Source organism: Rhinolophus sinicus, linkage group LG06 (genome assembly GCF_036562045.2).
Source record: "Rhinolophus sinicus isolate RSC01 linkage group LG06, ASM3656204v1, whole genome shotgun sequence".
NCBI lineage: Eukaryota > Metazoa > Chordata > Mammalia > Chiroptera > Rhinolophidae > Rhinolophus > Rhinolophus sinicus.
In genome coordinates, this window is record NC_133756.1 from 123,487,281 (window position 1) to 123,513,554 (window position 26,274).

General features: G+C 36.6%; 1 protein-coding gene across 10 annotated transcripts in view; it reads left to right on the forward strand.

The window, feature by feature from the left end:
• ZNF215 (zinc finger protein 215) overlaps positions 1-25,643 on the forward strand; it is a 105,017-nt gene extending 79,374 nt beyond the window's left edge. For 5 of the 10 annotated variants that reach the window (XM_074335924.1, XM_019728013.2, XM_074335922.1 and 2 more), the window contains 5 exons: positions 13,887-14,460; positions 19,495-19,583; positions 20,896-21,028; positions 21,354-21,449; positions 23,811-25,643. In XM_074335924.1, coding sequence (XP_074192025.1) covers positions 14,061-14,460; positions 19,495-19,583; positions 20,896-21,028; positions 21,354-21,449; positions 23,811-24,748 — 1,656 coding nt within the window. In that variant the 5' untranslated portion in view covers positions 13,887-14,060 and the 3' untranslated portion in view covers positions 24,749-25,643. Of the gene's footprint in view, positions 1-7,102; positions 7,443-13,886; positions 14,461-19,494; positions 19,584-20,895; positions 21,029-21,353; positions 21,450-23,810 lie in introns of those variants that run through there. The other 5 variants (XM_019727997.2, XM_074335926.1, XM_074335927.1 and 2 more) reach the window with 5 other exon arrangements.
• The last annotated feature ends 631 nt before the right edge of the window (positions 25,644-26,274 follow it).

A 26,274-nucleotide genomic window follows, 5' to 3' on the forward strand; every position in this document is an offset into this window, starting at 1 on the left:
GAGTCTTATGCTGCTCTTGCCACAGAGCCCCCATCTCATGATGGTGTAGATATTTTTAATTTTTTGGACATACAATTTCTTCTATTGTCTCCTCACTGAAAAGATTGTCACTGAGGTGTAAGAAATCAAAAAGAGCCAAAGTACTCTGCAGAACTGACTTTTTCTTAGAGAAAACCTGTTTTGAAGGAGCTGGAAGAGCAAAACGTAACTCTAAATAGTGTGCCATAATCTCTTTGGAAATCCTATCCCCAGCGTCAGCTAGAGCTCCCAAATATCAGTCTTAACCATCAGTGAACTTCTGAAATAGCAGACACATCATCACAACATAGTTTCCATTGTAAGCCACCAGCTTGGCTAGTTTTCTGTGTTCAGACTAAACAGCACTAATCTGCCACCTCCAGCCCATCAGCTCTTCCTGCCTTGTGTTATCTGTCTACTCCTCCCAGAGATTACAAGCTCCTTTGAAAATTGTGTCTATGTCTTTTTCATTTTTTTTATACTTTATTAGACATAGCATAGAGCTTTGTTCAATAAGTTATTAATTAAATTAGGTAAATACAAATAATTTGGTCACATAGTTTAGTAGAGTTGTTTAAAAGCCTGCCAATACCCTTAGAGATATTTGCAAGAATTTGGGGCAATAGTGAAATATCATGGAGCTGTTCCAAAAAGAGAGAAAAGAAATGTATTTTAAAATTTAAGGCCCTATACAAGACTGGGACAGTCAACCCTTTATCTGTCTGGTAAAAGTGCTTCAACATAATGTTTTAAATACATTAACTATATACACACATATATACATACACATGTACATATATACAAACATCAAATGGAATGTATAGGATTACCAAGAAAACCAATTATACCCAAATATAGTAATCAAAATAGTTTTAGAAAATAAATATGTGGGATAATAATACACGTGCTTCTTCAACACATTAAATTTTAAAATGTTGTGGAAGGTCTAATTACCACGTTAATTTCAAAATGATGAGCCTAAATGATATTTTGAGGCATCTTCAACAACTGAACTATGATATAAAACTACCTCTGATTTCTATTTGTGGTAAAGTCATGGGTACTAATAATGCTGGTTTGGGTTGGTTACCTACATTCAAACAAGAAGGAAATTTTAAATTTCAGTTAGAATAAAGTAAAAATAAATAAATAGCATTCACATCTAAATTGAAGAAACTCCTAATTCCAAGTTAAGAACTCCTAGGCTGAAGGAATTCCCTGGAGTGTTCTCAAAAAGACACAATTATACTCTATATAATCTTATAATGGAGTCTTAGGTATTTGGATGGATCCATGAATCAAAATGATGAAAGATTTCAATTCATCATTCAAATAATAAATGAATGAATAAAACATTAATATGAATAATCATATCTCTGCTGGATGGTCATAAATGGCTCCATTGTCTGACCACAGTTCACCTTTCCAGCCATTTCCTGCTACGTAAATAGGACACACTGTATTTTTATGCCCCACTGGATTTTGCCCAGCATAGTCCCTCTATTCTGAGGTATGCCCACTATATAGAATTAGCATAATTTTTGTTGAACATTCATCATACTTTGAATATTCAGTAACTTTATTTGTTGAGCAAATGTTATTGGTCAAGCACTTCCTTGGTAATGGGGATACAGACAGAAGACCCAGCTCCTGAGGCCAAAGAATCTCAGATAGGAGGGACAAAACTATAGTCATGTTTTATCCCCAGTGCCAGTTGTTCCCTGGAACATCATAGATTTACAGAAAATATTGGTTTAATGAATTAATGTACGGGACCAAGTGAGTCCCTATGATCTAACAATTACTTAAATCAATCTGATATAGAATTGCCTCTAATGGGAAATATAGTCTATTGTTAAATAGCTTATATAAAGATAAAATTTGAGAACACAAGCTATTTTAAGATAGGTACTTTTGGAATTACCATCCATCTAGTGGAAGATGCTACCTGGTTGGTTCTTAGTCTCCAGTTATGGTTCAGCTCAGGTCCTTTATACTTACTTCTGTCACAATTCACACCCTTCCCAGAGTAGAAATTAGTGCAATGGTATCAGTCATGTGTCTAGATCTCAGGGCTAATTAAATGGTAAGCAAACAATGTTTCTCAGTTTTTGGGTTTTTTAAGATTTATTAGGGAATATTGGAGAACAGTGTGTTTCTCCAGGGCCCATCACCTCCAAGTCACTGTCCTTCAATCTAGTTGTGGGCCGCGCAACTCAACTCCAAGTCCAGTTGCCATTTTCAATCTTTAGTTGCAGGGGGGACGCCCACCATCCCTTGCGGGAGTTGAGGAATCGAACTGGCAACCTTGTGGTTGAGAGGATGCATTCCAACCAGCTGAGCCATTTGGGAGCTCAGAGGCAGCTCAGCTCAAGGTGCCATGTCCAATCTTAGTTGCAGGGGTCGCTGCCCACCATCCCTTGTGGGACTCGAGGAATTGAATTGGCAACCTTGTGGTTGAGAGACCACTGGTCCATGTGGGAATCGAACCGGCAGCCTTCAGAGTTAGGAGCATGGAGCTCTAACCGCCTAAGCCACCGGGCTGGCCCAATGTTTCTCAGTTTTGATGAAAAGAGATATAGAGGATAAAACTAAACCCTTGTTGCAAAGTTCTAAGTGATGTCTACAATTGGTAGTTAACTTAATGAAAGGACAGCTTTAGGCTATTGCTGATTTCTAAGACTTCTTGCCCATTCTGTACTTCCAAGTATCTCCAACACACATAGACATAGACACACACAAGTACAAACATCTAGTATATTATAGATACATAAGTGTACTTACAACATGATGTACTTACCTCCATCATAGCTCTTAACAAATTATATTGAAATTATTTACTTTCTCTGTGACTATAAGACATTCAAAGGCAGCAACTATACCTGACTCATCTTTCCTCACAGCACGTAAGATAAATCCTGGCACAGAATAAGTGTTCAACACATGTTTTTTGAGCTTATTTTACCTGAACCAAAGTAAAAGGAGACAAAGAGGCAAATATGAGTTAGAAACGAGTATGACTTGTGACCCATCAGATGGTAGGAGCACTGACGCTGAGAGTACAACATTAGAAGGTTACATCCCTGACCTCTCCCAATTTGTTTTTAAAAGCATGGTATTCTCCCATTTAAATATGGAGGAAAAAATGCTCCCCCAGGCAACCTGACCTTTAGGGTTAGGGAGCTTCTGTAAGAAAATGATGTCTACTTTCAATCTTTTCTCATGTTATTCTGCCTTTTCTCCAGATTTAACATTAACTTATAAGTTCTCTTCTCTAAAAAAAGACATATGTTACTGGATATGGAATAAGATAATAGGGTCACAGAGCCATGAACTGTCTAAACTGACATTTCTCTTAGGAAGAGGATACAGAGGAAATCCACAGTAACCAAGAGAAAATACTAAATTTATTTTCTTATTACAAGAGCTTTCATCCTCAAAATCACCTATTCTCTACCCTCCATACCCACTTACTATCTTCCAAGCCCAGTTCACAGCAGGATAAGAATCTTCACCCAGAGGGTCAATACTGGCTCCATGTAAGCAATGCTTATATCTTCATCAGGTGAGGACCGTGATTCTTCCTCACAGGGAATTCAACATTGTAACTGTGGTTGGATAAGGTTAGATCCGTTGTGGAAAAACCTTGGCTAGATCTATTGCAGGAGATTTAGCCCTGAGAATCAGATTGTTTGGACAAAATTAGTTGAATTAAAAAATCAAATCTATGAAGGGATTGAAACTAATTTCACCACCAGTATATGCCAGGTTATCCCTTGTGTTCAACTCATGCCTTCTCTTTCCCTTCCTCTAATAATCTTACCAACGTTTTCTCATCTGGGAGAAGAAAGATTAAATTAGAATGTCAAAGTCAGTAAAGACATCTCATTGTTGAGGGGAAACTGCTGCAGGTGTATTGGCTGCAGAATGGGCAGCAGCGACTGAGAGCACTTGGTCATATAGTTAGAGAGCTCAGCAACATCAAAGACAAAGCAGGAAGGGGACGCCCCACATCTCCAATGTCCTCATGGTCTATCCAGATGTCTGACTTCAGGGCAGACTGTGCAAACAGTAGTTCCATTTAAATGAGGTGAACAGATGGATCATAAGCAGTCTCTGGAGTGGCTGACATGCTCGAGAGAATTCTGAATAATCAGGGTGGATTCTACGCTGCGTTTCCCATCAGAAGCTTCCCAAATGGCTATAAGGAAAACAGAAAATAACATGTAGTTAGCACTCACATCTCTGTTAATGGGAGAATGCAGATGCAAAAATCCTCACACACAAAAAATTAGAGCTAATTGAATGCAAAAGCATACTTACAAATAACACAGCATGATTAAATATGATTTATCTCAGGTATGCAAATGTTTCAATATCAGAAACCCTACAAAGAAATTCACAAATTATTGCACTGAAAGATAAAATCAGATAATAATCTCAGCAATGTAGGAAAAATGTGTTAAAGCAAAACACATCTTTATTATTTTTTAATCTTTGTAAACCAGGAATAAGACCCCAACAACTAAACCCCAACAACACATCTTACATTTAATAGAGAAATTTTAGGTGCAGTCTCTAAGATCAGAAACAAGACAAGTGCTGGCTACCACCATTACTGTTTAATATAATACTGAGAGTCACTAAGAACACCACAAAGAAAGAAAAAGATATAAGAATTGGAAGAAAAGAAATAAAACTGTACTATTTGCTGATTAGAAAACTATTTTCAGTGAGCAAACTGTTAGAATAATAAAGAAATATTTGTAAGTTTCCTGTATCAGAACTCAACCTAAAAAAAAAAAGGTGATTTGCTCTACCTCTCTACCAGCAATAACCAACTGGAAAATATAATTTTAAAATAGGGTACAATTTTACAATAGCAACAGAAATTATAAAGTATGTAGAAACAAATCAAGAATACATGAGATCTGCATGGGGGAAAATTAGCTCTAGTAAAGCAGAAGATTATTTGAATAAATGGAGAGATATTTCATCTCTTGGATCAGATGACTTTAATATTATAGAGATATAATTTGTCTCCAAATTGATGTATAAATTTAGGGTAATATCAATAATAATTCCAGTGAGATTTTTTTAGTAACTCAGAAAGAGATTTACTGTTAAATTTATGTGGTGAAATAATCCCAATTAGTGAGAATATTGAAAGGAGTGATGTAGGAATGCCCTTCCAGGTATTAAGACATATTGCCAAGCCAAAAATAAACCCAGGTGGTACTGCTAAAAGACTAATAAACAAATGGAACAAAATTGAGAGCTCACAGCTAGACCCACGTGGTAATTTAATGTACAACAAAGTTAATTCCAAAAATCATTAGGGAGTGGACAAATAGTTCAGTAAATAGTGTTGGTAAAATTAGTTCACTACAATGAGAAAAATAAAACTGGATACCTACTTAACGTGACACAAAGTGGTAGTCTCTGGATAGATTAAATACCTGAAAGTTAAAATAGAACAATGGCATTATAGAAGAAAACATAGGAGTACATCTTTCTGACATAGACTAAGGAAATTCCAAAGCACAACCCATAATGAAAAATTTGACAAATTTGACTTCATCAAAATTTGGATTTGTCTTTAATAAAGAACACTAAGGACAAAGATAAAAGAGGTGAGAAAATGGATGAGATGTTCGCACTATCTAAAACCAATAAGAAATAGGAATTTACTGTCAGGAATTTACGGTAAATTCTGAAAGTCAACAAGAAGAAAACCTACCACCACCACCCCCCAAAAAAAAAAAAAAGAAAAGAAATAAAGAGCAGAGGATATAAACTAGGAATTTACAAAAAAGTAACTTCAAAGGGCTACAAAAATATAAAGCGATACTCAAAATCAAAGATATAAAAGTAAAACAACAAAGAGATATCTATTTACCTGTATTAGACATGCAGAAATTAGAAAGTCAGATACTATAAAGGGCTGGAAAAACAGTAGAAAATAAAGGAACATTTCTTCACATTTGGGGAGAATAGAGAGAGGCACAGTCATTCTGGGAAGGAATCCATCTTATGCTTATGAACATTTTATGATGTAGCAATTATTGAGCCAAACACATTCTCACACAGACTCATTCCTGGGATATTTGTGATTCTGTTATTTGTGTTGATGACACGTTATGTAATTTGCATATCCCTCCCTAGGAGAGGAGATAAGTGAAAAGGTGATGGATGAACACCAAGGATATTCCACAGCATTCAGATAAGAGATTGGATGTCCATATGGCAATATGAATGATCTTAAAGAGTTAAGAACTGAGTGGTAAAAGAAACAGAGACATATAACACAATATCATTTATAGCAAATAAAAATGCATTCACAAACAGAAAATCATTTTGTGAGAGCTTAGAAAGTATTGCATACATTAGAATGGTTACGAGGTCAATGGAAATGAGGTATAGGTATATATTAAGCAAATAGAAAATAAAATAAATGTATAAATAAATAAAAGAGCGGCTTTGAAATCATTTATCATACTAATGTGTCATACCCTGAAGAATGTAATTAATTCAGTTCTCCACACTTGAGAATCAAACAACAGGATGAATTAAGATTGCATGGTACTTGTACAGAAATAGAAAAACCAGAAAAGGAACAGACTAGTGAGTATAAAAATGGACCAAATCTAGTAGGAGTTTACTTTTCATTTTTAAATTAAATTTATTGGGTAACATTGGTTAATAACATTATATAAATTTCAGTTATACAATTTTATAATACATCATCTGTACATTCCATTGTGTGTCCACCACTTAAAGTCCAGTCTCCTTTTTTCACCATATGTTTGACCGCTTTACCATTTTCATCCTCTCCCCACCCGCTTCTCCTCTAGTAACCACCATACTGTTGTCTGCCTCTAAGAGTTTTTCTATTTGTTGCTTTTTGTTTTATAGCCCATTTACGAATGAAATCATATGGTTCTTGTCCTCTTCTGACGTATTTCTCTTAGCAAGATACTCTCACGATCCATCGCAAATGGCAATATAGTTTTCCTGGATGGGACAGGGTAGCGACATAAATTTGACCCGCCCTTCTCCCACCCACCGGAAGCTGGCATGCATCCATTCATTCCCGGCCCTATGGCTGGATGCAAATCTACGGAGTGGGCATGGCCTGGGGAAAGGGGCAGGACTGGAAAAAGCCCCCTTTACAGACCCGGGGCCTCTGGGGCTTCTGCGGGGTTCCTTCCACGGCTGGTGGGCGTGCGCAGGAGTGTGCGGAGGCTGCCTTGGCAATTTAAAAGCCTCAGCGCTCCCAGCGGCGTTTAGGGTCCGGGTGTGGCTAGGGCTTCCCGGTTGTGGCGTCACGCCACCTCCCTTCGCCAGCCATGATGGTGACTTCGGAGGCTCCTCTCGGCCGAACAGAGCCCTGGCTGGCAGCCGTGCTCGCAGGTATCACTCGGGTCAGCGGGGGAGAGGGGGTGAGGAGTGGGTGCGTGCAACTGGGAGTCCCGCTTCAGGGCGTCCACGCGGAACGCGCACTTGTGGTCTTGTGCGCTGCGCTCCGCTGTCTGCGGGAGAAGCTGGAGGAGGGCGCGAGCTAACAGGGCTGGAGGCGAGGGCTGCGGAAGGAAGTTGGTACTTGAGAGCAGAGATAAGGGAGTTAGAGGTGGGAAACAGGATGGCTGGGTTCTAGATTCAGTTCTGCTACACCAGGAATTTCACTTCGCTGCTGTTTCTTCCATTCCGTAATGGGGCAATCCCCAGGCGCTTAACCTGGGAAATGTATCTTGATCAGCTAGTTTTGGAATGACTGGTATTGGCAGGTATTGTGTATTGATTCCTCAGGGAAAGACCAGGTGTGATGGGATCAATCTACTGGAGAAGGAAATGGAGAAAAGTTCATTGCAACTTGCTGTGGGGACAGAGCCAGGAGAGCATTTTACAGGCTCTGGGCCTCACATAGAAAGGTGCTGGCTCAACTAGTAAATGTCCATCAACTGTGATTGGATGGCCATCAGCTGTGGCTAGTTGGCTGTCAGCTGTAACCAGTGAGCCATTGGCCACTAACATAGCTGCCGTGGCTACGCTAGCAGCAAAGGGGGGGCTAACAAGAAGATGGTGGCTGAGCTGGCAAGTGCAGATTACAGTTAGGATGGTGGGTTGCGGACAGTGTGGATCCAGCCTCCAGTGAGACTATAGTCCCGCCAGGGAGAATATGGTAGTATGACTCCCCTATCTATGCCTCTGTGGGTGTTCCTTTTTGGCCTCACCATGTCCTGTGTTCTTATGTGGGGAGCGTTCTTATGTGGGGAGCAGGACCAGAGACCCCACAGGCTGCCCCACACTACACGTGGGGTAGCGAGCAGGGTCCCCCCCCCCCCCACAACACTTGCCTTCTTTTCCCAATCATTCCTGGCCACGCCCCCAAAACTTTAAAACCTCCAGGCATCTTTATTTCAGACACTGGTTTGCAAACTATTTTCTGCTTTTTAGCAGCGCTAATCTCAAAGTGCTTTCCTTACCTCAAGCTACTGCCCTACCTATGACCTATTCTATTAAAAACAACCCTCTTCACAGATAACTATCTTTCCCCCATAATTAGCACCTGGTCAAGTTTCTTTTTATTTTTTTAAGATTTTATTGGGGAAGGGGAACAGGACTTTATTAGGGAATAGAGTGTAATTCCAGGATATTTTCCAAGTCAGGTTGTCCTTTCAATCGTAATTGTGGAGAACGCAGTTAAGCTACAAGTCCAGTTGCCATTTTCAGTTGTAAGGGGTGTAGCCCACCATCCCTTGTAGGGGTTGAACCCTCAACCTTGTGGCCCAGAGGACATACTCCAACCAACTGAGCCATCCGGGAGCTCAGCGGCAGCTCAGCCCAAAGTGCTGTGTTCAATCTTAGTTGCAGGGGGCAGAGCCCACCATCCAGTGCGGGAGTTGAGGAGTCCAACCTGTAGCCTTGTGGTTGAGAGCCCATATGGGAATCGAACCCACATTAGAAGCATGGAGCTCCAACCGCCTGAGCCACAGGGCCAGTGATCCCATGTTCAAGTTTCTTGAAGCTGTAAAGTTCTTTGAGCTAGTGTCACCTGTTTATTTAATCAAGCTCTATTTCCAGATTCCTATCACCTGAGCTTTACTGAGCCTTGCCCTAGGACTTCATTCTGAGTCCCACCATCATCCTCCAAGTCGACTATTCAGTACATTAGAGTTTAAACAGTTCTTGACTTTGTTTATTCCAGCGTTCATCACTTACAGACCACTTAAGGTACTGGCAGTCTAGGCCATACCTTGGCCCTTCTATCACCTAGACTGTTCTGAAATACTAAATGCAAGCATATCATCCTGAACTCATCTCTACCTGTCCTAGTTCTTTAATTAATTATTTATACCGAGTAATTTATTAACATATTTTAACCTATAAATCCCTAGTACATTCTGTTATTTTTTCTCACTTTGAGTTGAATGTTTAATTCATCTCATTCTTGCTTAATTATATATGTAAGTCTTTGCCATTGCCTTACAGTGGAGCTTGATCTATGCTCTATAGATTATGATGTGCAATGTTTTTATTATTTTTAATTAGAGTTGCTTTTTAGAAGCAACATTTAAATTTCAAAGTAGTTGAGAGTGTTTTTTCTGTGTTTGTGTTAACTCTGGTTTTCATTCCAGGAATAAATGTGATCTGTACCACTCTATATATTTTTATTTATTGAGTTTTTTGGTAGCTGAATAAATAGCAGCTTTTGTAAACATTCTCATAAGTGCTTGAATAGAAACTACATTCTGTCTGGTTTATATATTAAACACTTAAAGAACTAACACCAATCCTTCTCAAACTATTTCAGAAAATTGAAGAGAAGGGAACACTCCCGAACTAATTTTTCAGGCTGGCAGTACCATGATAACAAAGCTAAATGAGGATACTACAAGAAAAGAAAAATACAGGCTAATATCCCTTTTAAATATAGATGCAAAAATTCTCAACAAAATACTAGCAAACCAAATTCAACAGCATGTTAAAAGGATCATACACCATGATCAAGTGGGATCCATTCCTGGGATGCAAGGATGGTTCAACATATGCAAATCAGTAAATGTGATATAGTACATTAATAGAATGAATGATAAAATATATGGTCAAGCTAGGCATATTATTCATATCCACTATATTACTACTTAATTTTAGTTTAGTTTTTTGTTGTTGAGGACTGAGAAAGTTCCCCTAGTCTCCCATTTCTATTGTGTCATTGTTGATTTCATTTTATTTTCTGAGGGTTTTGCTATAAATATATTTCAATTGTGTTACTTGGTACATTTAATAACAGTCGTATTTTGTTATGAGTTGTACCTTTAATCATTTAAACTTTCCTCATTGTCTATTTTAATGCATTTGTGCTTTTACTTCAATATGTCCTTGCATATTTTATTGTTTACATTTGCTTGTTGCATTTTTAATCATCCCCTTATTTTCAACTTGGGAATTCTTTTGTTTTGGATGTCTCTTGAGTGTTTATCTAGCTGGGTTTAAACTTTTACCCAGTACATTTATTGTTACAATGAATATCCTTGTAATTTAATTTTTTAATTTTTATGCTTCCTTGTTTTTTGTTTGTTTTATTTTTAACATATGGCCCATGAGCTTTTCCCCTATATTTATCCCATTGTGTAATTTTTAAAGTAATCTGGGCCTGTAGTTCATTGTTTGGCTGAGACTCAGTGATACCTTTGGCACTTTGAAACTTTCTTTTTTTAATGAACCTGGCCTTTCCTTAAGCTTTAGAGAAGGTTTGTGTTGGATCTCAGGAGTCAGGAAATACTTTTGTGCACAAAGTTTTCACCAATCTGTAAGATCTAACAAGCAGACATACATATGTATATAAGGTAATCTGTTGAGTGCTTTTTTAAAATAGGTACTATATGGTGCAGCAAGACACAATGAAAAGTATTGAGAGATGATATTCTGCCCATTTGCTTCTAGCTCTTTTTATTTTTTAAAAAAACCTTTTGACCCCCTTCACTTATTTCTCCCATTCTCCCACCCATTTCCTCTGATAACCACCATTGTGTTCTCTGAATCTATGAGCTTGGTTTTTTGGTTTGTTGGTTTGTTTTGTTTTTAGATTCCACATATAAGAGAGATAATATGCCATTTGTCTTTCTCTGTCTGACTTATTTCACTTAGCATAATGCCCTCAAGGTCTTTCCATGTTATCACGAATGGCAAGATTTCATTCTTTTTGTATGGCTGAGTAATATTCTGTGTGTGTTTGTGTGTGTGTGTGTGTGTGTGTGTGTGTCTGTGTGTCTGTGTGTCACAGTTTCTTCATTTATTGATGGACATTTAGGTTGTTTCCATATCGTGGCTCTTGTAAACAGTGCTGCACTGTGTATTTTTGAGTTACTGTTTTCATTTCCCTCAGATTAATACCCAGAAGTGGAATTCCTGAATCATATGGTAGTTCTGTTCTTCGATTTTTTTTTTGAAGAAACTCCATACTTTTTTCCATGGTGACTGCACCAGTTTATATTCCACCCACAGTGCATAAGCATTCTCTTTTCTTCACATCCTCGACAACACTTATCACTTGTCTTTTTTATCATAGCCACTCTTACAGGTGGCATTTCATTGTGATTTAGAGTCGCATTTCCCTCATGATTAGTGATGTTGAGCATCTTTTCACATATCTGTTGTCCATCTGTATGTCTTCTTTGGAAAAAAATGTTTGTTCAGATCTTCTGTCCATCTTTTAATTGGATTGTTTGTTTTTGCTATTGAGTTGTATGAGTTCTCTATATACAGAAGGTACCAAAAAATGTATATACATTTTAAGGAAAGAAAATATTAAAATTGTAATAATATATACCAATAACAAAAGATGAATACAAGTCATGTTTGACTTCTGCAATTACAAGAGGTGCTCAAAGTGGTTACCATCAGTGTCCAGACACTTCTGATTATGGCGAACTACTGCTTGAGCAGCATTGACCAAAGTGTTCACTTGTATAGATTTTTTTTGGCACCCTTGGTATTTTGGATATTAACCCCTTATCAGATATATGATTTGGAAATATATCTACAAATCAGTCAGTGTGATACACGACATTAACAAAATAAAATATAAAAATCATAATATCAATAGAAAAAGTGTTTGACAAAATCCAACATCCATTTATAATAAAAACTCTCAACAAAGCGGGTATTGAGTGCTTACTATCTGCCTGAAGTGAGATAAGTGTTCTTTTAATCACTATCATTCAATCATATATATATTTTATAGCCATATTATAGTTGAGAAAACTCAAGCTTTTGTTAAATAATTTGTTCAATTTCATAAATATAGTAACTTCAGCTGGGATTTAACCTCATGTCAGATATGACTCCAAAGTATGTACTGTTAATTACTGTGTATTGCCTATAGCATGGTTTCTTAATCTTGGAATTATTAATATTTTGGGCTGGATAATTCTTTGTTATAGAAGGTTGTCTTCCACATTGTAGGATGTTTAGCAGCATCCCTGGTTTCGTCCCACTAGGTGCCAATAATAACCCCCGTTTGTGACAATCAAAACTGTCTCTAGACATTCCCAAATTTCCCCTGGTGGCAAAACTACTGAAAACCACTGGCCTAGACGTGTATAATAAAAATACCCCTGAATGGTAAATTGCATCCAGACTGGGAGAATTGTAAATCAGGTAGAAAGCTGTATCTGAACTTCCCTGAATGTAAAGACTGTTATAGTTGGGCAAGCTCTGAGTGCTGTGCTCGTAGAGTTGTTAGAAGAGATATTGGCTCCTGTGGGAAGGCTTTTCAGTTAAGATGCTTTCTGCACAACCTACTGGATCTGTTGACTTGAGCTATAGTCTATGAGAACTCCCACTGAAGAAAAATGTCAGTTACTCACTCTGGTAGCAAGCTGTGTTTTATGTCCAATAGCCTTCTGAATAAACTGGTGCCAAATTTGACTCATGGTAGTCTTGTGAGTCTAAATGTTTACCCTGTTTCCCCAAAAGTAAGACCTAGCCGGACCATCAGCTCTAATGAGTCTTTTGGAGCAAAAATTAATATAAGACCCAGTATTGTATTGTATTGTATTGTATTGTATTGTATTATATTATATTATATTATATTATATTATATTATAGACCAGGCCTTATATAAGACCAGGTCTTATATTAAAATAAGACCGGGTCTTACATTAATTTTTGTTCCAAAAGACTCATTAGAGCTGATGGTCCAGCTTGCTCTTATTTTCGGGGAAACAGGGTAGTTGAGCCTAAAATCTTCCTGGTGGACATTGCAGACTGACCCATAGTGAGTTCTAACAAATGAAGTTTTTAAATTATTGTAGTCTAGGAATGCACTTTTTGATGCATCCCTAACAATAAAATGGCATATGGATATTTATTCTTGTATTTTTAAAATTACAGTTTCTTACCTTAATTTCTAGTGCGACTGCCAATTTTACTCGTCTTATATATTAATAACTTCATTGGTATTTTAATGAGAACTTAGGAAGAGGTTGTTTTTTAGGCATCTCTAGTAGATCCTGATGATTCGTTTTGCTTAGTTGTAAAGCAAAAGTGAATTGTTAACCTGGTACAGGAGAAATCTAACTGCAATTAAATTATGAGGTTTGTTTTAATCAAAGGACTATTTCATTTATCACCTTTTTATGTGATGTCTGTCTGTGTTTGCTTCTCTGTCTTTTTGGTGGGTGGTTGGGTGCAAAGAGACAACGTATTTCCCTTTTCTAAAGAAGGAAAACAAGAATGAAGGGAGAATTCATAATATTTACTTTCTTAGGTCATTTTAAGAATATTATTTGTATTATTTTATCTTTTAACACTATGCTAATACATGTTCATTAGCTGTAGGTCATATTTATGTCTTTTTTCAGTCTCTCAGGTACCTGAATGTTGACGTTGTATCTGAAGCTCCTGGAATTTTTCTCTTGATACAAACTTGGCTCAAATCACACTGTATATATGTATACAGCTGCTTAGCCCAGGCCTAAGAATTGCTGGTCTTCTGGTAAGACAAATTCAAACAACTGGGAATTCTATCTAGGAAGATGCAGCCCCTGCACAAGTTGATGGCTATCTCAAAACCTCAAAATCTGGCTCTACATGAGCAAGGTGATGTCCTGAGAGCAGATATGTCTTGGCAACAGGAAAGCATCCCAGTCAAGGAGACCTATGACTCTGAGGCCTCTCGTCAAAAGTTCAGACATTTCCAGTACTTGGAAGTATCTGGGCCTCATGAAACCCTGAGCCAACTCTGGGAGCTGTGTCTTCAGTGGCTGAGACCAGAAGTTCATACAAAGAAGCAGATCCTAGAGCTGCTGGTGCTGGAACAATTCCTGACAATTCTCCCTGAGGAGGTCAGGACTTGGGTGAGTTTACAACATCCAAAGAACAGCAAAGAAGTGGTGACCCTCATAGAGGATGTGATTGAAATGCTTCAAGACAAAGGTGAGAATATAGAAAATTGGCACTAGAATAGTTGACCCATCTGTGGAATCTAGATACCAAAAACAAAAGTACAGAGCTCATACATTCAGAGAACAGATTGCCAATGGCGTTTACCAAAGGTGGTTGCCAAAGGCAGGGGTTAAAGGGTGGGCAAAATGGGTGAAGGGGGTCAAAAGGTGCAAACTTTCAATTATAAAATAAGTATGTCATGTGGATATAATGTACAGCACGGTGACTACAGTTAATACTGTGTTACATATTTGAGAGTTGCTAAGAAAGTAAATCTTAAAAGTTGTCATAAGAAAAAAATTAGTTACTATATATACCGTGTTTCCCCAAAAGTAAGACCGGGTCATATATTAAGTTGTGCTCCAAAAGACGCGTTATGGCTTATGTTCAGGGGACGTCATCCTGAAAAATCATGCTAGGGCTTATTTTCCTGTTAGGTCTTATTTTCAGGGAAACACTGTAGTGACAGAAGTTAACTAGACTTATTGTGGTGATCAGTTCATAACATATACAAATACTGAATTATGTTGTACACCTGAAGCTAATATGTCATATATGCCTCAATTAAAAAGAAAGAAAAAAGTACTTGACCCTTCCCATATGAATAGAAATTATCTTTTTTGAGGCTAGAGGGCAACAAGGCTCAGATCATGAAGGAATTTACTATATCCAGGGACATGGATTTTATTCTGTAGGCAACAGAGATAGAATGAGATCTCACAGATTGGGTAGGGGAGTAAAACAATTTGATTTGCATTTTAAAAACATGTTTGTATCATTGTAGAGTGGGGATTGGCTAACTATGAACCACAGGCAAAATATTTTTGGACATAAAGTTTTACTGGAACACAGCCATGCCCGTTCATTTATATTTTGTCTACAGTTGCTTTCGTGCTATGGCCAGAGTTGGTTAGTTGTAGCAGAAACTGCATTGCCTGCAAAGCCTAAAATATTTACTATCTAGATCTTTACAGAAAAAGTTAATGAACTTTTCATGTAAGTGTTAGACCTAAGGGCTCTAAAAATAGAAAAACCAGCTAGGAGACTATTGTAATAGGTGTTACAGAATGAAGGGAGCATTGGAAAAACAGAGGAATTTGAATGTAAAGGATTTATTAACTACCTGATAAATTTAGCAAAGTTTCAAGATTCTAGACCAACATACAAAAATCAGTTGTATTTTTATACACTACGAATGAGCAATCCTAAAATGAAATTAAGAAAACAGTTTAATTTACAATAACATCAAAAAGAATGAAATACTTAAGTATAAATTTAACTATAGGGATGTAATACTTGTCCACTGAAAACTGCAAAACATTGTTGAAAGAAATTAAAGAAGGCTTAAATAAATGGAAAGATACCCCATGTTTATGGACTGGAAGACAGTACTGTTAAAATGATAATACTACCCGAAGCAATCTACAGATTCAAATGCAATTTACATCTAAATTTCAGTTATCTTTTTTTTCAGAAATGGACAAGCTGGTCCTAAAATTCATATGGAATTACAACGGACTCCAAATAGCCAGAACAACCTTGATAAAGAACAAGGTTTGAGGGTACACACTTGTCTAATTTCAAAACTTGCTACAAAGCTAAAATAATCAAAGCCATGTGTACTGGAATAAGATAGCCATATAGATTAAGGGAATCGAATTGAGAGTTCAGAAAGAAACTCATACTTCTGTGGTTGGTTGATTTTCAACAAGGGTACTAAGACAAATGGGAATTTTTTTTAATAAATGGTGCTGGAACAAGTTGATATCCACAGGCAAAAGATTGAAGTAGGATTTTATACCTATGCAAAAATTAACTCAAAATGGGTCAACAAACCTAAATATAAGAGCTAAAACTAAAATTCTTAGAAGAAAAAAATAGGAATAATTCTTCATCACTTTGACTTTGGTAGTTGATACTTAGATATGGCACCAAAAATACAAGCAACAAGAGAAAAATTAGACTTCATCAAAATTAAACACTTTGTGTATCAAAGGATACTATCAAGAAAGTGAAAAAGAAACCTACAGAATGAGAGAGAATATTTGAAAATTATATCTGATAAAGGCCCAGTATTAGGAACATATTGGGAAAAGAACTCTTACAACGCAACAATATAAAGACAAGCTATGCAATTTTTTAAATGGGCAAAGGACTTGAATAGCTATTTCTCCAAAGAAGATATACAAACGGCCAACAATAATTGTTCATCATCAGTCATTAGGAAATTATATATCAAACCCACAATGAGATACCAATTGACATCCACTAGGATGGCTATATTACTAGAAGGAGGGGAAAAAAGTGTTGGCGAGACTATGGAGAAATAACCCTCATACATTGCTTTTCCCTCATACATTGGGAATGTAAAATGGTGCAGTCACTCTGGAAAACAGTTTGGTAGTTCCTTAAAAAAATAAATATAGATTTACCATATACTGAAGAGAATTGAAAACATGTTTACACAAAAATTTGTACCTGAATCTTTATAGCAGCATTATAATAGCCAAAAAGTAGAAATAATCCAAATGTCTGTCAACTGAATGGATAAAGAAATGGTATATCTATACAATGGAAAATATTCAGCCATTAAAAGGAATGAAGTACTGATACATGGTACATCATGGATGGACCTCCAAAATATTATGCTAATTTAAAGAAGTCAGACACAGAAGGTCACATGCCATTGATTGTATTTATATGGAATGCCCAGAATAAAGAGTGTCAGAGGGAGGTGGAATGGGAGTGACTTATTAATGGGAATGGGGTTTCTTTTTGAGGAAATGAAAATATTCTGGAATTAGATAATGGTGATGGTTGCATCACAATTTGAACATACTAAAAGCCACTGAATTGTATACTTTAAAGTGCTTAATATGGAGAATTTTATATTACGTAAATTGTATCTCAATTTTTAGAAAGGGTAGATAAGAGAGAATATGGGATCAAACTAAGATTGGGTGTTAGATGTAAAGGACAAATGTTTAAGGAATTTGAAGCCTCTGAAAAGAGTACTGAAAGTGATTTACCATGAAATTAAGCTGCATGGAGAGGAACGTGACTTCATAGGTGATAGACTGGGAGAAAAGGAGAGAATCAATGTACTGTGTGGGACCTTGATAAAAGTTGGAGAATATACTAAGAGCAAGAAAGTGAAAATTGAAAGGATAGGAAAATGTAGTTAGGGATTGATTTATTCGAGTTTGTCTCGTAGTAGAACAATTCTAAGTAATGACCCAAATATGAGAAAGGAAGTAGCTTGGTTGCTGATGGTTATTAGAAATACGTTTATCAAGGGTCTTCAGGCTGGGTTGTCTGTGCCAGTGTTGAAGTAACCTATCATAATATTGGCAGGATTTAGGGTGGAAATCAACAATGTGAGCTAAATAACCACAGAGTTTTTGTTGACCTAATTATTTAATGTCTTTCATTCACAATAGACTATAGGCTCTCTTAGGGCAGGTATTTGTGTGTCTCACACATAGGAAACACTCAGTAAATATGTGTTGAATAAATGAATGAGCACTTGCTTAGTTTATTACAACACTAAGAAGTCCATAGCTAAGTGGTCTGAACCTATAAGAAAAAATTTTTGTATGAGTAGAAAAATCTTTATGAGGAAGTGAGAACAGAGAGGTATGAGTATATCAAAACCAAAACAACTTCCAAGACCATACTACAAAGAAGTGCTTTGATGATGGCCAAGATCCGTCTTAGATTAGAAGGGAGAAGGAATGAATATTCTATAAAAGAGCTTGAGAATGCATATGAATTTTTCTTTGAATGGAATAAGAGTTTCTGAGAATACACTTGTAAAGATTGAAGAAGGTCAGCAGGGAAGAAGAATTAAGAGAAGGAAACAGTATTCAGTGAGAGCCATAAATAAGGGAGTAGCTGATTGGAGATTTTTATAAGATACCTCACATATTTCCAAGAATGACAAAAAGAAACAATGTTGTATTGTCTGTCCTAGGGGTTATGGGATTGAGTTGACAGGTTTCACTAACTGTTATAGGTCTGAGTAAAGTTAACAAACTGTAATCTTCGCAGCATTCAAAAGTTATGTTGCTGAGAAATTTGGATTTTTTTTTTCAACTTCTGGCCTTTATTTACAAAATGGTCTCATAAAATATTTCCTACATTGTTTCTATTTTTTCTTCTTTCACCCTGAATCAATGGAAACTTCCTCACAGACTAGTATTGGTTTGTAGTCTGGCATTTGAGGATCATTGGTGTAACTAATGAATTTGGAGAAACTTTAGGAAAGTGGCCCTTGGATATACTTCTCACCAGAGGGCTGGAGAAAATAATTGGTTGCCATTCAGATTTTTATGTCCTTGAGTTAGTTCTAGGTGACCAAACTGCTTAAGCCTGTGTATAGTTTAGAGGAAAGGAGCCCTTGAGTAGAATTCTCCCCAATGTGTTTGAGGAAGAGATTGGTTGGATAAAATCCTCTTGGCTCCCAGTAGAATTAGTCTGTGGTGGCTATGCCTTAGTTAGGCGTTAGTTTTGACGGGATTAAAATTATTTTTTTGGAATCTGCTACAACCACAGATGAGCCCTCAAAATATTTTGGCCCTCTTCGCTGTCCAGTAATTCTCAACCCTTGATATTATATCAAAATCACTTTTAAAGCTTTTTAAAAATATGAGATCTAAGGGCGGCAAGTTAGCTCAGTTGGTTAGAGGACAGTGCTCTTAACAAGGTTGCCAGTTCGATCCCCACATGGGACACTGTGAGCTGTGCCCTCCACAACTAGATTGAAACAACTACTTGACTTGGAGCTGATGGGTCCTGGAAAAACACACTTAAATAAATAAAAGTTAAATATATATATATATATATATATATATATATATATATATATATATATATTTACATATATATATATATATATATATATATATATTCAAAATTCTAAAGATGATGCCTATGAATAATAATAGCCTGTTAAAAACTAATAATCATTAAAAGTTTCTCCAGGGCAAAACTGGTCTCCCATATGTTTTCCTTTATCTTCCTCAGATGTAGCCTGCAGGGATTCTGTCCTATTCCAGAAGGGGAGCATTGAGAAAGAGAGAATGGAAGCAGACGCACTAACAGGCCAATCCCAGGTGAATTAGGATTTCACTCTTTACTAAAATGACGTGCTTCTTCTTTTTTGGTCTTTGAACTTTTGCCAAACATAGTTCTATCTAAGGACAGGAGATTTGGTCTCCCACAGGATATTGGACCTCTTTTAGTTGGTGATACACTCTTTGGAAAATATAATCTTTGTATATTCTCTATGCATCTATTTCTTCAAGATTATAGATGATAATTGAAGCTATAGAAATAGAGTCTACCCAAGAATGTTTAGAGTTAAAAGTGAAGGGAGCTAAGGGCAGAATCCTGAGCAATGTCATTTAATTGGCAGGAGCAGAAGACACCCTAAAGGATACTGAAATGAGAGGACCAAAGTGGTGGAGAAAAACCAGGAAAATATGTCACTGAAAGCAAAGAATGAGAATAGTTCAAGGAGAAATCCTTTAAAGTTCAGGAAAATCCAGCCTGAGTAGTGTCTTATTCACTGACCATCAGGGAGATACTAACACGCATGGACTAGAAGCCAGGTTGTTGAGGGTTGAGGACAGAGGAGGAGAGGACGTAGGTAAAAATGAATGTAGACAACTTATTCACAAAAGAGATGGGCTCTGAAGTAGAGGAAGGGAAAGGATTTGTATATTTCAGTTTGATTGAAGGTGCCAATAATGACAAAGTTGAGAATGTTAAAGAGAGAAGTACAACTGACGGTATGAGAGCCGTTGTAAAAAGTATTTATGCGGTGCCCAATAAGCCAGACACTTTTTCTAAGGGCTGGGAATATGAAACAAAACCCCTGTCTTTGTGAGATAATTGCAAATAGTAATAATTACTATAAAGAAAGAAACGTAACGCAGTGGAGACTGATTAGGAGGATGGCTACTTTGGGTAATTGGGAAAGGCCTGTCTGACAAGGTGACATTGGGCTGTGAGAACTGAATTAGCAGGCTGCATTTTTCAATTAGGGAAAATACCATATGTCTTCTGCTAGCAGAGCATGCATCTTCATTACAAATCTGCCTTAAATACTTTGTGTTCTGAACTCCTTTTATGTAAATTATGTGTACTCTACAATAATTTTTTTCCACAATTATTGTTTCTCCTCAACCAAAATGTAAGCTAATCTATAGTTAGGACTGCACTTCATTTTCCTTTCACAGCCCTCACAGAGTACCAAGTTGATAGGCCCCTTGTCTAATTGATTTTTATCACTTAGAGCCCCAAACATTGTCCTATCAATTTCTTGTGTATTCTAGCCACCAATCCTATTCTTTCCAAATTCATTTCTCCTCTAGTAATGTTTTTGGGAATGACCCTTGATTAAAAAGGAACTTAATGTTTTAGGAACCAGTGACATTCAAAGATGTGGTTCTGGAATTCAGCAAGGAAGAGTGGGGACAACTGGACCCGGCTGTAAAGAACCTGTACAGGGATGTGATGCTGGAGAACTATAAGAACTTGAATTCATTACGTAAAGGTGACTTTCAAGTATTTACCTAATTTGCCCTTTAGTAGTCTCCTCACCTAGTGTTAAAAACTACAGGACTGCTGAAGTGGTTACGGGCATTTGGGTTTGGGGTCAGATTTCCTAATGTCCTTTGGGCACAATGGAAAATTTTCATGCTGTATGGTTGAAAGTCCTTTCTGATGCCATTAGAAATACACAGGTCTGTGTGGTGATCTCGAGCCTTAATTTTCAGCAGCTTAGACTACTATATTGGGGTGAAAGTCCCTTCCCTATAAAGATGCCTGAAGTGTCATGTATATTTGTTTGTTGTTGTTTTCATTTTCCCCATGAACAGAGCATCTATTTTCCAAACCAGTTGAAGTCCCCAAGTTGGAAAGTAAGAAAAAAGAATGGTTAATGGAGCAAGAAATCCCAAGAACAACCATTTTTGGTAAGAACCAGGCAGATACGAGGCATTTGTAAAAAGCCTCTGTGAAATATACAGCCCATGTACAACCAGCCTTTGAGTTGATATTATAGTTGGGGAGGTGACAACAGAACCACCTAAAAAAATCCTTATTGCTTTTTGTTCACAAATTCTTTTTCTTATATGGACAGGCAAAATAGTGTTAGGGTTAGAAACAGACACTGAACTTAAAGCTGTGTGGCCTGTCAGTTTCCTCATCTGTAACAGAGTGTAAATAATGGTATCTGTCTCCAATGAGTTGATACTATAAGACATTTAGAACAGTGCCTGTCACGTGGTAAGTGCTATATAAACAAACATCAGGCAACATAACATTGATTGATATTCTTTCTTTTAAAGGAAACAGAAAACTCTGCTTTATCCTAGAGTGGCTTCAGTTATCGTCCATTTTTCCTTGTTTTACTATAGAACTGCTTAACTTGTGCCTTAACTCCCTACCCTCATCGTAATTTCTTTATTATTATTAACATTTTGTGAGAGATTATAAGCCATGTGGGTTTAATATAAATTTTAGTAAGTGCAGAAAAATATGAAGAGGAATATACTCACCCATTACCACACTACCCAGAGCTATGCAATGTTAACATTTGGTTTGTTTTCTTAAGCCTTTTTTTGGGGGGTGGGGGTGGGGAGTGGTATGTATCTCTGTGGTTTGTGAAGATTTCTTTTTTCCAAAATTGGATGATACGTCATTATATATTCTGCTCTTTCCACCTAATATGGTATCATGAATAATTGTCTATTTCACTAAATAGTTTGTGAAAATGTGATTTCTAGTTCATGTATAACATACCATCACATACATATACCAATATATTTAATCGTTGCTCCTTCCACCCCCAAAAGTTGGACATTTAGGTTGTTGCCAATTTTTCAAGCATGTCTGATGACTTCGATAGGATACCTTATTAGAAGTACATCAAAGGGTATAAATATATTTAACTTTTAACTGTCATGTTACAGTCTGCTACATTGTCTACAGAAGGTTATTACCAACTCAGACTCTCACTAATAATGCCTATTATCTCTCTATTATCTCTCTATTATCACTCTAGCAAACACTGGGTATTGTTTACTTGAAATTTTCATTAATTTGATAGGCAAATTATCTCTTCCTTTCTAAGGTAAATCGTCTCCCTCAGTTATCTTTTGGATCCCATTTTAGTAAAATGGTCTTTCTCCTATTCTTTGCCTTATTGACGCCTATTCTTCCTTTGGACCTCAAATGGGTCCACAATTCAGGGAAAACTTTCTTGACTAGTTTCATGTTTTTCTGTTATATAATCCCATAGCACCATATTCTTCTCCTTTTAGCACTTAATACAATTATATTTTACATATATCTGTGTGAATCTTTGTCCCCCACACCAGGCTTTATATTCCTTGAGGGTAGGGACCATGTCTCTTTTGCCCTTTATAGCTCCAGCCCTTAACACATATATAGGAACTAAAGGAAAACAATGGATAAGTGGATCCTGGAGTATGAGAAAGTTAAAAATTATTTCATTTGTTTTGGTCATTTGTGATTCAGTAAATGGTTTTATGTCTTTTATAAAAAATTTAGAGGTTTTTAATTAACATATGAGGATCTTATGTAAATTCTCACTATTGACCACAGTTATGGTAAATAAGGTATCTCTGAGGTGTTCTCTTTTTTTATTTTATTTTATTCATGGTGTTCATCATCCATATTTTTTAAATTTATGTTATCAGGTATCTTCCCCTATTTTATATCTGTTAATTTTATACATAAGAATTTTTCCATCCCCAAACTAAGAAACTTACTCCCTGAATTTATTCTGATTTCACCTAGTTCATCATTTAAATAAAATATGTTAATCAATCTGGAATTTGCTTCAATATATACATATAATTTATTTTCAAAAATAGTTAATGGATTGTGGTGAATTAAATATGGCCACAAAATCTTTGTCACTCTTCTTCATCAAGATAAAGACTTTGTTTCCCCTCCCCCTTGAATCCAAGCTGGACTGTTTGATCAGCAAAATGCAGCAGAAGAGATACTATGATACTATGGTATGCCACCCCATCCCAATTCATATGCTGATATTTTACCCAAACCCTACGTATTCTCCTTAGTGTTCCTGAATGGCCTCCTCTTATTTTATGATCTCCTAACTTTCTTTTTAATATTTTTATCCTATTTATTTCTTCTATACTTCTCCTTTTCTAGCCTCACCTCACATTTTCATTCTGTATTTAAGACCCATAAAATATGCATATCCGTTTATATGGTTCAGCCTGTCTCTCCCAATTAAGCAATTTCCTTTCCTCTAGTTTGTGGAATTTTTTATTTCTTTTTAGATAGACAGACAATTTCAGAAAATCAAGATTCATTTCCAAAGCAGAGAATTTCTGGAGAAGAACCATCCCATGGAGTGATTATGACAAAACTGACCCAAAGTGGACATCTTTCTGTAGATGCCTGGAAAGGTGATGACTGGTTATATAGGAGCCGGGAACACTGGGACATAAATTTGCCTCAAGAGGCTTTCATTCACAAGACAATGTACACTGAGGAGGGGGACTTTGAATGCAGTGAAAATAAGAAAAATTTTGATGTTAAGTCAGTTAACTCAGTTTTTAATACACAACAGGGAATTCTGATGAGAAAGGCGTCCCCAAAGTGTGATAAGTTTAAAACTAACTTCAAATTTAATTTAGACTCAGTAGGTGAGCAACATTCAGAATATCATGAATGTGGAAATGCCTTGAGCCTGTGTATAGATATTCATCACCCAAAAAGTCATACCACAGTGAATTCCTATGCATGTTATCAGTGTGGGAAAGCCTTCAGCCGGAGTTCGTCTCTTGTTCGACATCAGATCATTCACACAGGAGAGAAACCCTATAAATGTAGTGAATGTGGGAGATTCTTCAATAGACGTACAAATCTTTCTAAGCATCAAAAAATTCATATGAAAGCCAAGGCCTATGAAGGCAGTAAATGTGGAACAGCCTTCACTGAGAGTGAAGACAGTAATAAAAATCCAAGTCCTATGAATAATGCCTATGAATGTGTTAGCTGTGGAAAATCCTTCGATCGGAGCTCCTCGCTTATTCGACATCAAATGATTCATACCGGAGAGAAACCATTTAAATGTAAGGAATGTGAGAAAACCTTCAACAGGAGTTCAAACCTGAATAAACACCAACAACTTCATACTCGAGAGAAGTCCTATAACAGGAAGAAATGTGAGATTACTTTCAGTCAGAGTGCAGAACACCTTCAACATCCATAAATTTATGCTGGAAGGAATCTTATAAAAGTAATAAATGGGAGAAAATGTTTGTCAGAGATTATTCTTTAATTGATCTGACAGAATTAATATTGGAGAGAAATTGTTATTGGATAGAAATCTGAGAGTTTTTCCAGGCTTCCAGATGAAGTTACAGAGTTTGGAGTAAAGCTTATCACCATGTAAGTGTTTGTATCATTATTCTCATGTCCATTGCCATCATCTTTCCCTAGTTCATAAATAGGACCTATTCACCTGGTCTATTGATGAAATACATATTAGGGAGAAGCCAAGCAATATCCTTGACTTTGATATTTAATAAAACTCAAACTTTCAGTTCTAATAAGAAGGTCACAAGAAACCTGGAGCTCATAAAAATATAGGAGGACATCTGTAAGGACTGAATTCTCTGAATTAATGGCAAAGACCACAGTGACAGCCAGTTACTCCACCCCTCCTAATATCCGTGGGCTGTCCTGGTGCTGAGTGGGGACTAGAATTGGAAGAGGATTATCAACTGCAATTGGAGGTGAATGTGTTGTTGTTAATCTACATGTATTTTTTAATATCTACATTTTTAAAAAGTACTCTTTGGGATCTAGGCTGGAGAGACATCCATGACCCTACATCTAGCATTTATCCTAAACATTATAAGGTCAATAAAGTGTCCTAATTCTCTGTGTACTACAACTGCCTCTTTGTTCTAAAAACAACTGCAGGATCCCAAAGAGTTCTTGAGCTAAGAAGTTTATCTTAATCTGCCCAAAAAGATTCATACTGGAGGCACTCACAATGACTGATGATGGTGGCTTTTTGTCTGAGTTCATATCTTGTTCAAAAGCAGAAGTATACTGGAGTGAACATTAGGATGAGTTAATAAATGTGGGAAATTATTCTATGTTCGTTTCTTCATCCTTTACATCACAACACAAGTTGTATTAAGACAAAATTCTACACAAATATTTGATATGGAAATTCGTATAAACATAAGGCAACTTGATAGAGGGTCCTAATAAGGGAAAAACACTCTAGGAAATTCTTGGGGTATATAGTTCAGTCATTTGTTAGAGCAATTACATGTTCAATATAATGGATTCTAATATTCTTATTGGGTCTAAGTAAAATGATTTTTTCCTCCTAAATTTCTAATCTTTCTAAAAAATAAAATATCTGTTTACCATTTACTATATTAAAATACATAGCTTCAAAGAATGCCTCTTTAGAGTGGATTTAAAATTAATTTTTGCAAAACATTTACAGCCAATGAACACCTTCCGCAAACTTTCCCCATAAACCTACTTAATATATATTTGAATTTTACTGTAGGCATTCAAGGGCAGATAGCTAAGCTGAACATGAAGAAAAAGTGGAAATTAGATTGTGGGGCGGGAGAGGGTGGGAATTTTAGAGGAGAAATGATCAAGAAAAACAGCAGTACAAGCTGTAGAGGGACGAGGGCATGATATCAGAAAACAAGTTTCCTGGCTAGAATATGGCACTGGAAAAGAATGGAGCAGTAATACATTATT